This window comes from Psittacula echo, assembly GCF_963264785.1.
Source record: "Psittacula echo genome assembly, chromosome: 4".
Lineage (NCBI taxonomy): Eukaryota > Metazoa > Chordata > Aves > Psittaciformes > Psittacidae > Psittacula > Psittacula echo.
The window spans coordinates 40,892,270-40,906,505 of NC_137738.1; the positions used below are offsets into that span (position 1 = coordinate 40,892,270).

The window sequence follows — 14,236 nt, forward strand, 5'->3', positions numbered from 1 at the left end:
CAGTGCTGGCAACTTAGAAATGATTAACTAAAACTTGCTGGGCAGTTAGTTATTTTGGGGTGTAATTCCATTTACTAACTAAAGATGAATAGCTCAGTCTAAATCAGTAAAATATTTCTAATCTTTTCCTCAGTTGCATAAAACTGCTATGAAATCCCCCAACCTCCTGCCCACCATGAAATCAGCTGAAAAAAGACACTTACCCGAATGTTGATTTGTTTGTCGTGGAGCACTCTCTGCAGCTCCAGAAGGCTGCCCTTCAGTGTCCTGAGTTTCACAGCCAGCTGCTCTGCCTCGTCCTTGGTATGAGCCTTCCCCTCCATAAGCAAGTTCTCGTTGTGCACAGACAACTCTGACAAGGCTACCACCTTCTGCTCTATTTCAACCAGCATGTTCTGCAGCAGCAAAAACAAAGAACCAAAATCATACATTTCCCAGCACCTGTCACGCTTTCCAGCAAGACGACCTGTGGCCTACCTCACTCGTTACCAAGCTAAGGGCGAGTCAGATTATCATTGCTTTGCTTTCCAGTCCCTTTCAGAGTCCTTAGGAATATGCTTGCAAATGTTTGCCTTTGCCATTTCTGTTTGCAACCTTTTTCAAAACAGGAAATTAAAAAGTTATTTGAAACAAAGGATTTGTTGTAGAGGAGATGCTCTTTATTTGCACGTTAAAGGAAAGGGTGCCTAAGATGCTAGACTGATATCCATCATAAGAAAAAACAGAGCATGCAGCTAGAGTTACTTTCCTCTTCTTTCATGTACATTCAGTGCAATGCTTCCTACCTCCTCCTTTGCGTTGCTCTGGCTAGGTTGATAAGCTTCTCTTCTCACTATTTGCTCTTTCTGATTGGTGCATGATGGACTTAAGGATTTCTGTATAATCGTCTTTAGTCTAAAGAGAGACTTAAAGTGACAAAGCTCTGGCATGTTTATTCTCAAAAGCTACTTCCTTGACATTCTATTAACTACTTGTGTATTACAGACATAGTGCATATTTTGATCTTCCAAACTCAAAGCTCACACAATTCTTGAGAAAAAACCTAACCTGACATCAAACGTTTTTGCTTCCTAGCAACCATCTAGTATAAACTTACAAATATTTCACCTGAAAGAATGCATAAAGGATAAGATGGGCAAAGTCTCTAAGAAGTGGAAACAATACAGAACTTTATATAAAGCTTACTGTATTAAGATGTTAAGAACAAGCAAAAGAACAGCAGTATTAACTTTTCCACAAAGTTAACCGTCCTTTTTGTGTTTTCTATAAATTATATTAAAAAACCCAAAAGCTGTTTTAAGTTCACAGGGCTTATTTATATACAAAACCAGCTCCTAAGGATGAGTGATGAAAGAACACACAAGACTTGAGCTGGCTGAAAATTCCAATAATGAAGCTGTGTCAGTGGAAATTTAACCTGATGTTGAATTCATTGTACTTACGGGAACTTAACTCCCATTTACCCTGAAACAGTCAAGATCCTCAGATGATAAGAGGCCAATATCCTTTTATATGAAAGGGGATCTTTTGTCCATCTGTCTCTTGTCTATGTTGCAATTTTAATTATAATGGTCATATAGTTCTAAACTCTCATTTAAAAATGGAAAACTCCCACTAATTTGAGAAACTGTATGTTACAACTGATCCAAGTCTTGTTAGTAAAAGTATATGCAATGACTAATGCAGCAAAATGTTTTTCCTCTGTTGTTTTGTATTTCGGGCTGATAACATTAACTACTGAGGATTACAGCTTACTTTTGACTACAGCTAGGGATTAGCCCTGAAGAAAACACAACACTGTCACAGGTACCGCTGCTAGTGTGAGTGTATTCTTCAGCTGGAAAAGGAGGAGTAGGAAAGTACAATGCAGGTGTTTGCATGCCTAGCAAGGGAGCTGTTCAACAGCTCTAGCTGTAGTGGAGCAAAAACCATAACTGCAGTGAACACAAATGTTCTTGCAGTCCAGATATCTTGGTTTTCTACTGCTATGTTTGCATGTGCTTTCTAAAGCACTATGCAATCTTGAATAAGGAATTAAGAACAGGCTATATTTTACAAATAATTGATGAAGATAATTAAGCATACAGGAGGTGCTAAGGAGCTCAGAAAATTCTTTCCATTAATATGCCGGCTCATCCCACTCGATAATTAATTGTCTTAACATTAATGTTCCATATTTGACTTTTCACTCAGATAAAGCTATGTCAATCCTGTTTGTCTAAACATTCCAGGACTGATAACTTTACCTGACAGTCTACCAGCTGTGCTTCCATGTCCATAGGTTCCTCAGGAGCAACCAGAGCACTGTCAAGTGTTGCACGGGTATTTAGTAGCCAGTGGTCAAGCTCATCAGCTTCACAACGGTACCTTTGAAGAGCCTGCTCTTGCCGCTGTTCTTCCAGCTGCTCATTCAGTTTTTCCTAGAGGTACAAAAAGCATGTCATTTTATAAAAGAAATACACTACAATAGTCACTCAAAAAAACCCCAAAAAAACCAAAAAAACCCCAAAAAAAACCCCCAAAACCCCCATCCTCTCTTCCTTTGTAACTTCAATGTATTATTTTTAAGCGATAATAAGCCCTTTCTTTGGTAAGTTGGAAACCTTGACAAAATATTATCGCTTTCAATTGATGAGCATGAGTTTCTGGTGACTGAAATTCTCTTTCGGTTCAGCTACTGTATTTCTACTTCTTTCAGTAAATCTCTGCTATTATAGTCTTCTAAAGGTGAAGTCTCTCTGCCTCCTCTTGCTGCTGTCCTTTGGATTCCCCCCTACATTGATTCAGTTTGCTCAACTAGCAAACTGTTTGCTTACAGAAAAAGATGCATGGGGGCATAGCACTGGGAATGAGCTGCAGGGAAAGGAGAGCAGCTTTGCCTTTTGTGGGAGTTGCAGGATACCTTATTGTCTCTGAAGAGAGGCACAAGATGGGTACTTCAAGTACCAACAGAGTACTGGTGTGTCTCTGGTGTAGCTACTGAGCATAAAGAGAAGTATGAAGAGCTGTCTACCTTGTCTAGCCTCCTGAAGGATCCCTGTGCCATGGGGTGTGGAAGGACATTAAGGACCAGTGGCAGCTGCAACAGCTTTACAGCAATACAAAGGCCCTGGCTCCATCTATCAGCTGGTCTATCAATTGGACAGATAGGGAGTGATCAGCAAGACTTGCTCACCCTTTAATAGTTCCATATGAATCTGAGAACAGGCTGAACAGGTGGGCCCAGTGGGTGGAGATCAGGGGCACAAAGTCTAGTGAAAGACCATTAACAACCCTAGCAAGTTTACTGATGACACAAATTGGGAGAAGTGTCTGATAAACCAGATGGATCCCAACAGGCTGAAGAAAGGAGCTGACAGGAACCTCATGAAGTTGAACAAAAGAAAGTGCAAAGTCCTGCACCTGGGAAGCAACAACCCCAGGCAGCAGTATGTGCTGAAGGTCATGTAGGTAGAAAGCAGCTTGGCAGAAAAGGATCCTGGGGTCCTGGGTGGACACCAACTTGAGCATGAGCCACCAATGGACCCTTGTGGTAAAGAAGGCTAATGGTGCCCTGCGCTGCACTAAGTGTTGTATTGTGTCCAGTTCTGGGCTCCCAAGAACAAGTGAAATATGGAGCTTTGGAGAGAGTAGAGAGGATTTCAGGAGTAAGAAACGGATAGAATGGGATGGTCAGAGGATACCTGGATGTATCAGATAATGTGGAACCTAAGCATGCTGCAAGTAGTATGGAACAAGAGAAGAAGATTGCACCAGATCTGGCTAGGATGAAGTTAAATTCACTGCAGCCTGTGGAGTGCTGTGCTTTTGCAACTGTGGCTAAACCTGTCTGATAACAGAAATGTTTTGGCTATTGTTGAACAATGCTTGCACAGAACTAAGGATTTCTTTCCAACTGCCCCTCACAAAGGCCAGTAGGCTGGGGAAGGGCAAAAGGTTGAGAGAGGACATAGCCAGCACAGCTAAACTGAACTGACCAAAGGGATATTCCATATGAGCTCATGCTCAGCAATAAAAGTCCAGGTGAAAGGGTTGGGGGAGAGGGGCCATTTGTGGTTATGGTATTAGTCTTCCCAAACAACAATATGGTGAGACCCTACTTTCCAGGAAAGTGGCTAAACATCTGCCTGCTGATGGGGAAGTAGTGAATAAGTTCTTCATTTTCCTTTGCTTGCACGCACAGCTTTTCCTTACCCCACTAAGCTGTCATTATCTCGATCCATGAATCTTTTTGTCTGCCTTCTATTTTTTCCCCATTCTACAAGAGAGGAGAGTAAGTGCTTGGCTTCTGGCCAGGGTCAACATACCACACTTCTATGAGGAAATTCAGATGTGTATATGCAAGGCAAATCCCTCACACAGGGATGTGTTTGCACAGCTTTTCTGAATGCTTAATTTAAATGGGAAATTACTAATTACATGTTAGAATAATTTAAAGAATAACGATAGTTGTTAAGAGCCTCATATAACTCATAGCTGAACAGTTCTCAAGCTCTAGATATTTATATTAGGATCATAGAAAGAACAATATTAGCAATCCACACCCTCAACAGCAACATGTTTTCGTTACCTGTTCTATCTGCATTGCTAAATTTACATTCCTGCACCTGACAGATTTCATCTGTGAAATCAGAGCTACAAAGTGCACAGGTTATATTACTGAATACTGTTTAATTACCACACATATTTGCTATTATAGCAAAGTAACTGTCAGAATTTTAACAATAGTTGATAGCAGTGTATCTGACTCATGCTTTACCTTGAAATTATTAGTTGGCATCTCCTCTTAAGTACTACCAAGCAGATTGTAAGATCTCCTTCTAGTCCCTTACTTTTAGAGAAAAGTAATTTTTATTCCGAGAAGGAAAATTGAATGCAATTTTTAAAGAATAACAAAGATATTTTCTCTGGACTTATTCAGGTCACTGTACAGAACTAACGCAGTTGATGCACCCTGGGACTCCCCTGTACTCCAGTGTTGTGGTTTAACCCCAGCCAGCAACTAACCATGGCTTAGTTCCACAGAGTCAGCTCTCACTTAGTCTCCCAGAAACAATTGATGCTGGAAATAACAAAGGCAGCAGTTGCTGTGTTTGTGAATTCACTGCTGCAGTTCTTAGCGGGACAGCAGCAAAGCTGCCCTGCTATGTTCCAAGCAGACAAACTAATGTAGCCAGCATTAGCATGACTGTATGTTCTCATCTATATAATTCACACAGCAACATTCCTATACACAAACGACTTCTTAAAAATCACCTTAGTTTTGAAAGATTTTTGGTAAAGCTGGTAGACAAAGAAATAAAGCGGTGCATCTTTCATGATAAAAGTCTGCATACCAATCACTGGTAAGATGAGCACAGACAACAATGGAACAGTTTAGAAGAGGTGTTACTTCCTGTAAGGCTTTCCCTCTTCTTAGAGAGGTGGCTCCTTAAAATTTTATTGTAGGTAACATGACTTTTGATACCTGCACTTCATTACTTCTCCTGTGGAGAACAAGGAATACCAAGGGAACCTACTGAGAAAATGTCAATGTGGATATTAAAAACCAAATAAACTTATATATATATATTACATAACTCTTGAAGTGTGTTTCCAAGTTCCTTCTGGTTGCTTACCACCTAGCATTAAGATAAGGGGTCTGTTAAAAAAGAATGATAGCTTATTAGTGAAAGGAATTGTGAGAAATGAGCAGAACTAAATTTACTTTTTCAATTATCATCACTCAGTGGTGACTAAGAACTTCGGTGAAAGTACAGATCTGCCAAAAGTGGCTCTCAAAATCTGGAACATGACCCACTTCTATAGTTGTACCTCTAATAGTTGTCGTTTTCCTGATGCCTTCATTCGAATTGTGGCCATTCGTTCTGCCAAGACTGTGAGAGTGGATTGCAATGCCAGCTGATCAGCAGCTTCTGCATCCAGTGGTTCTGAAACCAGCTCCTGGGCTAATGATGTCTGAAGCTCAGTGATTTCTTCTTGTAACATCAAAATCTCATCCATCAAAGCCTATTTAGAAATGAGACCAGAGGAAGTATTTGCTGCATTTATCAGTGAGAAGAAAGTATCTCAGGAGGCTTAATAAAAAATTCAAGATAGCTGTCCCAGGGGAGCATAAGGAACATAAGAGTACAGGAATATATCACTGCTGGTTTGGTAGAGTCTGAGTCCTGCTTTTAGGTGATTAAGCCAAGATCATACATCTGACAACTGAAATGTGGATTTAATTACTTACCTGGAATTTGAAACATATCACCAAAAGGAAGTCTTTTTGAAATATTATACATACAGATCTATTCTTCAAAAAATTTTATGCAGGGTGTTCTAGTAGATACAGTGAAGATGATGAACAAGTTAGTGAGTGTATGTTTGTGAGAGAGAAATAGGGGTGTGAGTTAGCTTCCAGCCTGAAACTTACTAATTCCACAAAGAACATCCAGCAATATATGTAAACATCCAGGGATTAACTCCATGGTGTAAAAGAAGTTACTATCACCATTCTTATCCCATAGATCAGTTTCCAAGATACCTACAAAAGGATGCTGCATTACTAATACCTTAGAGCAGACACTCTACCTTCATGTCTGACAGTATACACATTGGATGCACAGGACATCACAGACAGTGATACAAAAGCCAAAAGTTATCCTTTTCAGGTCATGGAGTTCATACTGAAATGAAAATTGGCCCTACCACATAGTTGCAAGCTATCAAACAGAAGGCTTAGTTGATTACAACTTGGACAGATGTCAGATTGGTTAGTTGACAAAATATTCTCTTATTCAGGATGCCATTTCTCAAGACTTCCCTTGGGAGGGATTTTTTTTTATGCTTTAGATTGCTTTGTTCAACAAAGCAAAGATTGTATTTAGATCAATTTAACATGCATCAGTATTGGTTATGATCTTAGTAAACTTGGAAACATCATAAATAGTCCAATGTATGCTAGCAGCACTGATGCTGAAGAACGGTATCTGTAGGTGTCAGTGAACACCATCTTTGACAAAAGATTTTGCTGAAAATTTTGATTGGACAAACTCTTACTATTTAGTCTACTTTTTTAAAAGGCTCTTTATTAAAAGAATCCACATTACATCATCTTTAGAACTGCAGGAAGTCCAGAAAGGCAGTTAACAGAGAAGTTTCATACAACTAATGCATGTTTTTGAGGCATCCAGCTGTGAAGAATGCTGCTTTCTAAAAAAAGGGAACTAAAGATATGTGCGTAATGCATGCCCTCCCTCTATTTGTCACATGTAAATTTTTACCTGATGTTCAGCCATCTGGCTCTCTGGGCTTTTGGCTGGTTCCAGACTCTCATTTAGTTTGATCTCAGTGCTCTCCATTTTTGTGGATATAGACTGGAGTGTGTCCTGATACTTCTGCTGACGCTCAAGAGCTTCATAGAGGGTACGCTGCTTTTCACTGATCTGAAAAGAAATGGAATGTATAAATTCTGACCTCTGATAAAGAATTTACTCTTTCTTCTGCTTCTTACATCCCTAGGCTTACCAGACTAAATCCAAGAACTTGCCACAAGTTTTCAAAAGTATAAATTATAAAGGACTATTAATTTTAGATTTTATGCACTCAAACAAGTGGATATGCACTATTTGCTAGATGTATAGTTCTTAATATCCCATAATAGCTAATGTGCCTCTGCAAAAAATTAAAATTTATAGCATGCAATCAAAACCTTGACCATTGTCATACTTCACTGAATTATTATGCTGCACTCCTACGTAGAAATGTGTTAAGCTGACTCAGTACTTGAGGAAACTGGATTCTTAGGCCTTTTTTTGGCAGCTCATCCAGCATGAGTGGACTTCCCTGTTAGGTTATGCAATGTAGTCTTAACAATAGTTGCCTTCAGAAATATTGGCCATCAGCCTTAAGGACTTAATGGAGGTCCATCCAACACGGGCTTCCAAACAAAGAACAAACATAATATAACATCACAACTAACAATTCTTGTTTATGCTTGAAAACCAAGAATTGCAAAGAAGAATATTAAATAAACTAGTTCTTTGCATTTTATTCCTTACAAACTATCTAATTTTTTTGAACCCTTCAGATGAAGACTTACCACATTTTTCAGTGTTTCCCAAGAACGCTGTAAATCATCCAGTTTGGCACTAGCAGCTGTTTCTAAGCCTGGTTCATAAAACTCCTGGGTGGCTGAAGTGCTGGGTTGAATTTTAGCAGCTTCTGTCTGCAACTGTTCAGCAGATAAGGCTTGGTAATAAGCAATGTCCTACAAGCACGAAGCACATTACGGCACTTTCAAAATGAAAGATACTATGTAACATTCCCCCATATACTGTCCCATTGCATATGTCCATTAAAATAAAACCCAAAAAAGGCCAAATCCACCATAAAACCTCTGAGCAACACAGTAAATACATATTAAAGAGTAGAACACTGAGTATGGCCTGGAGCTTCACTATGAAGACCACTGCAGATGCATTTTTTTCATGATCATATTAGCTGGGAGACACAGGAGGCAACTATGGACAGACATGGAAAGGCTGGGAGGGGAGTGCTGTAAGTGGGAGCATTGTTCTAGCATCATCGCAACAGACAGTGGGTTATGGCATGGTAGGTGACAAAGAATGTCATTCCAATGAACACAGAGAAGGCAACAGAAGAACCAAAAATGAATATCTTGAAGGGCTAGTCAACGATGTAAGAAAGAGTACAAAACACTAGCTTATAGTAAGCTTTCAAAGAAATAGATACTCTCGGCTAACTTACAAAAGACAGTGGGAAAAGGGACCAGAATTGCTATGAGAAAGGGTCAAATGTTCAAACTGCCATTGAAAATTCAGGGTGGAACTGTTTCACAGCAGACATTCCATATTCAGTGCATGGGGATTCCTTCAACTATTACATGTGACAATTAAAAAGATATACAGAAAATTTAAAATTAAGGAAACATGCACAGTATTTATATTTAAGTCAGGAAAGCAGACTTAACAACAAGGATTATTTAAAACAAAACCATGTAATAAGAGTTACCACATCTATTTGGAAGGTGAAAAACCCTGCAGCCTTCCTTCCTCTCACTTAGTAGCCTCACTTCGTGAACTATGTCCAGACCATGCAACACAGCAGCTATTATCCAGTTTCCTCAACAACTTTGCATTTGTAAATGCCCCTAGTTGTTCAAAATCTACTGGAAAGTTTACTTGTTCCTGACCTTGTAGGACAGGGATGAAAATTCAGCATGTTGAGCAATATGACTGAGAGAAAACTAAGTGCCTTTCACCTGGCAGCTTACAGAGCTGTGCCTACCAAACAGACTGCAGACCCTTTACCGTACTGCAAATATAAGAGTGTTTGTATAAATACGAATTCCCAAAGAGTGAAAGAAGTTAAACAGAGTTGGTGGCTTTTCTCCAGGGCTTGGTACTGGGGCCAGTTTTGTTTAATGTCTTTGTAGCAAGGTGGGTGTTGGTCTCTTCTCCCAAGTAACAAGTGATAGGACAAGAGGAAATGACCTCAAGCTGTGCCAGGAGAGGTTTAGATTGGATACTAGGAAAAACCTCTTCTCCCATAGATTTATCAAGCATTGGAACAGGACACCCAGGGAAATGGTTGAGTCCTCGTCCCTGGAGGCATTTAAAAAACTTGTAGATGTAGTGCTTAGAGACATGGTTTAGTGGTGGACTTGGCAGTGCTCGATTATCGGTTGGACTCAATCTTAAAGGTCTTTTCCAACCTAAACGATTTAATGATTCTATTTTATACCTGAAAGGAAAGTGCAAAGAAGACAGAGCCAGGCTTTTTTAAATGTTGCCCAGTGACAGGACAAGGGACTATGAGCACAAACTGAAACACTGGAGGTTCCCTCTGAACATCAGGAAACACTTTTTTACTGTAAGGGTTACTGAGCACTGCGACAGCCTGCCCACAGAAGTTGTGGAGTCTCCATCCTTGGAGATACTCAAAACCCACCTGAATATAGTCCCAGACAACCTGCTGTATGTGGCCTAGCTTGAGGAAGGGCATTGGAGCAGACAACCTTCAAAGGTCCCTTCCAGGCCCAATCGCTCCGTGATTCTGTATAGGTGTATACAAGTTAGGTACTACACAAGACTGTATCTGGGATACTAGAACTCTGAGTATAATTAGGATCCTAACTTGGAGCAGAATCTTTATTTCCCAATGTAATTTCATTATCTTATCTAATACTGTGTGTGAACAAAAAGAAACAACCTCTGGAAGAGTACAGGAACAAGGTCACTCCCATCAAACTGTCCAAAGGTGGCAGATGAGGTACTTCTTCCGAGGCAATAATAAAGAAAATTGAACAATTTCATGATAAAAGTTATTTCTGATGTCCAGGAGCTAATAGGGAATAGGTAACAGCTTAGCCCAGCATTCGTTAATGCGATTTCAGAATCTTTTACTCTGACCACAAGTGATCTTTCCATGTCACAGTGAAAAATTGCACCAGTGCAGGCAACTTCTCATTTTGCCTTCTCAGCAGCTACTCTCCAGCCCTTAGCTAGCCCTCTCTCAAGACCAATGGAAAAGCTGGGCTTCTGAGACTTCTTAATCACGGTTTCCAGAATAAAAAGTTTTTTTTCATAGAAAAAGAAAAGCAACCCCTTCCTTCATCCTTTCAACTACTTTCTGGAGTATACATGACAGTTTCTTTTTGGCAGAGCTTTCAGATAATGGTAGTGTGAATCCAGATGTTCTTACAAGTAACAGATTTTGTTGCCCCTAAAAGGCCCTAACATACCATGCCCGCTTTTGTGAAAATTAGCCAAAGAACAGTACTCAGGCTTTGTTGTTAGGATGTAGGAGCAAAGGGTGTGTTTAGATTTCAAAGGATATTTAACAAGGGCTGTTGCACTCTAGATGAATCTAGTTTTTGTAAGGGAAGGAGAAAGAATGATTAAGTAAGCTGTGTACAAGGAGATAAAAAGATATTTAACAGTGACCCAGTCCTGAAGACCTGAATCACAGCATCAGCTGTGGCTTCAAAGCTTTCTGACAACACTTCAGCTTCTCCAATTCAATTGTGCTGCATTGCCTCTCTGGAAAAAAAAGTTTTTAAAAATGTGCCAAATTTTAAACAACTATACCTTTGGGTAAAGGGGAGAAGTTTTAACTCCAAAGGCTTCTCATTCAGCACTGCAGCAGATGAAGTGTCTGATTTTGCTATACATCAAAATAAACTGCATTGAAGGACTGTTATCTGTTGCTGAAATGTATACGATGAAATTCCTCAGCCTTCTTACAGTTAACATTTTTATAGTTCCCCACCCACCCCATTGTTCTTAGAGGAGTTTCAGTACAAAACTAACAACATGGGCACCTGTTAACAGTGCTAAATCTGTCATTTTCTTGTATTTATGGTCTTGCTTTACTCTATTTCAATACACAGAACCAGTATTTCCACTAATACGCAGTTGGCATTTGTTTTATATTTTCATTACTTGTTAGTAATGTGAAAGAGTGCATAGATGTCTGAATTCAGATTAACCACATTTCACCATTAAGAGACACTAGGAAACCATGATGAAAGACTATACAAAGATAGGCATGAATTTAAAAAATAGCCTTAACATCAAACCTTCTCCTCCTCACCCCCTACTTCATGAAATCTTTTAATTCTTTTCCAAAGACTAAATTAATGTAATTCTTAACTTTCTACAGCTCCTGTTCACATGTTTTTTTCTAGTATTTTGCAGGTTACCTTCCTGTGAGAATTTTTTTCTGTTAATGCTGGCTACTTTTTATAACAAAAGATTTTCAAATTAGTTCTGCCAAGTCTCAGTGAATTCATAATATTTTTTAACTTACATTTAAGACCCTTATTAACTAATCTCTAGTTTTTTTGGTTTGTTTTTTTTTTAACAAACCTTCTTTCCTGAAGTCTCCCTTGGCATTCATCATGGTCAGCACTGGCACTTCCACAGCTTCTTTAGTTTCAATGTCATGTGAGTGCGAACCTAAGCATTTTGTAAGCCACTGCATTTTGGATCGTTCTTCTGCTTATTGTTTAGTATGTTCAGATCATTTCGACACTAACCACACTGAAGAAACCTTAATCTGTAAGTTTTTTAGATTGTAACACCATCAATTTTATGTTTTTCAAAAATATTCTGCTAAATGGAAAACATCATCTTCTTGTTAAATTTTGCCCTAGTAAATCACAGGTTCTAAAATTGGCATTTTGATGTCACCTCATGGTGCAACAGCATCTTTGCTGGGTTTTCCTTATTATTTGAGACACTGGAGCCGTTAGCCTGATTTTACATTTTCAGAGAAATGTAAGGAACTGATATTGGCTTCATTTATTGGGAAGCAAGATGCTCTTGGTCCTTTAATTATTTCACTAAGATTTTTGTGCTGAAATGTATAGCTGTCTTTTTACTGTAAGTAAAATTTACTGGAAAATTTCTGATCATATGAAATAACAGAACACTAGAACACTAGAAAAATCCTTCTCATTAATTACATAACTTTTTTATTTTTCTGTTGAAGATTTTGTCACCAGTCTTATTATTCTACCTTAGTATTCTTCCTTATGTCAGTTCATGAAAATGAATTATCCATATTTAAACAACTTCTGTAGCACACATGTAACTTCGAAATTAGTGGAAGGAATCAGTGAGCACCTTGCTCAAACCTTTCTAATTCTACTCAGCCATGCAACACAATGCATTCTACCCCTTAAGTCTGCAGTGGTCAATTTTGGAAGAATTCGCAACTGAAAAAAACAACCAACCACAAAGCCCACAACATGATGAACTCAAGAGAGGTGGTGACTGCCCCTAAGGCTCATCTCTAAACTTCTAAAGCTTAATATTTTTCATGTGCTTTCATGTGCATGATGCTCCGTGCGCTAGGTTCATTGCTTATTAGAAATGCAAGACCCCTCAGTTTTGATTTAAAAATCTAACTTCAGTGATTTCACTGATCTGCCACTTAAAATAGACTGTCACAGAAAGCATGGAATGAACAATACATGAAAAAAAAGAAAAGAAACAAACCATGAAAGTTAATATTTTAAGTGGTATTAAGATATCAGCGTGTGACTTCAATGTTACGATGCCATTAATACAGTAAGATATGTATGGACATAATGCAATGTTTTATTATGTGGAGTACAAAATTGCATTTCTTCTCAGGATGCAAGATTCCATTAAGTACTACTGACAAAATAAAAATAAGGTTATAAATATAAACCAGTAGTGACATGCAAGAGCTTTGTCAATTAAAATTTATTTTTAAAAACAGCAAATAGCTTTAACACCAGATTTATACGTTTTAAACTCAGAAGTCAGTATATGTATCCATTTTGAATTAGAACCTGAAGGTTCAGTTAGGTTAGAGGTTAAGCCTCAGTTCCTTGGAGCTGTAGGTAAATACTATTTCAGAAGATTAAATAAACCACCTGTGGAATGGAATCAGGCATGTCTGAGATTAAAGCTGAATGAATGCCAAGAGGGAGGTACCTGGTTAACAGAAGCATCTGTATTAGCCACAGGTGAAGGAGAGCGACAAGCAGGTGGAGAAGAAATCTCACTGTTGGTTCCCTCCTCCCCAGACTCTTCAGTGACAGGGGAGAGCAGCGTGTGACAGCGACCAGCAGTCATCTGCCACAGGAAAAGCAACCCCAGAGCACAGGAAGAAAATCAGTTACCTCAACTTACGTTTGACTTGGATCAAAACAAAAAAACCCAACAACACATGGCCAGAATTACCACGACATTATTTGGTCATACTTCATGCTCTTAATTTACCAGTTTAAAAATCTTGTTGAATTAACAGTATCATTTACTTGTCATACTTCAGTATAAATATGCTCTCCTGTACCCTAGTGAATTTAAAAGAAATTGTATAGCAAACAACTCAATATAGTAAATTAGGTTTTGGCTGTATGTCTTCCAATACAATCACTGCTGCATATGGAAACACTGTGGGGAGCTACAGAATAATGCAGTATTGGCCTCGGTATCCAGGCCTGGCTAGAACAAGGAATAGACTTGGCATATAAAATACACACAATCCAGTAGCAACATACTATTCTTGCTTCCCCAATGCTGTTACACAATGAAAAATCCTGAAATCAGCACTCTGTTTTCACTCAGATAAAAATCTCAATGCCATCAGCAGCATATTTGTAATGAGATCCAGTTAGAAACAAACAAAAGCAGAGTAATTTAAACATGAGGCCTATGGCAGTACTTAGCCAGCTTTCATTTCCAACACATTC

At 38.8% G+C, this 14,236-nt stretch overlaps 1 protein-coding gene across 5 annotated transcripts in view; it reads right to left on the minus strand.

Annotated features, from left to right (window-relative positions):
• Positions 1-14,236, minus strand: part of SYNE1 (spectrin repeat containing nuclear envelope protein 1) — a gene marked incomplete at its 5' end in the record, with an annotated part of 295,244 nt that overhangs the window by 90,593 nt on the left and 190,415 nt on the right. For 4 of the 5 annotated variants that reach the window (XM_080616380.1, XM_080616378.1, XM_080616377.1 and 1 more), the window contains 6 exons: positions 204-395; positions 2,247-2,420; positions 5,815-6,009; positions 7,269-7,430; positions 8,087-8,254; positions 13,476-13,616. In XM_080616380.1, the coding sequence (XP_080472506.1) occupies positions 204-395; positions 2,247-2,420; positions 5,815-6,009; positions 7,269-7,430; positions 8,087-8,254; positions 13,476-13,616 (1,032 nt within the window). The remainder of the gene's footprint in view (positions 1-203; positions 396-2,246; positions 2,421-5,814; positions 6,010-7,268; positions 7,431-8,086; positions 8,255-13,475; positions 13,617-14,236) is intronic. The other variant, XM_080616381.1, reaches the window with a different exon arrangement.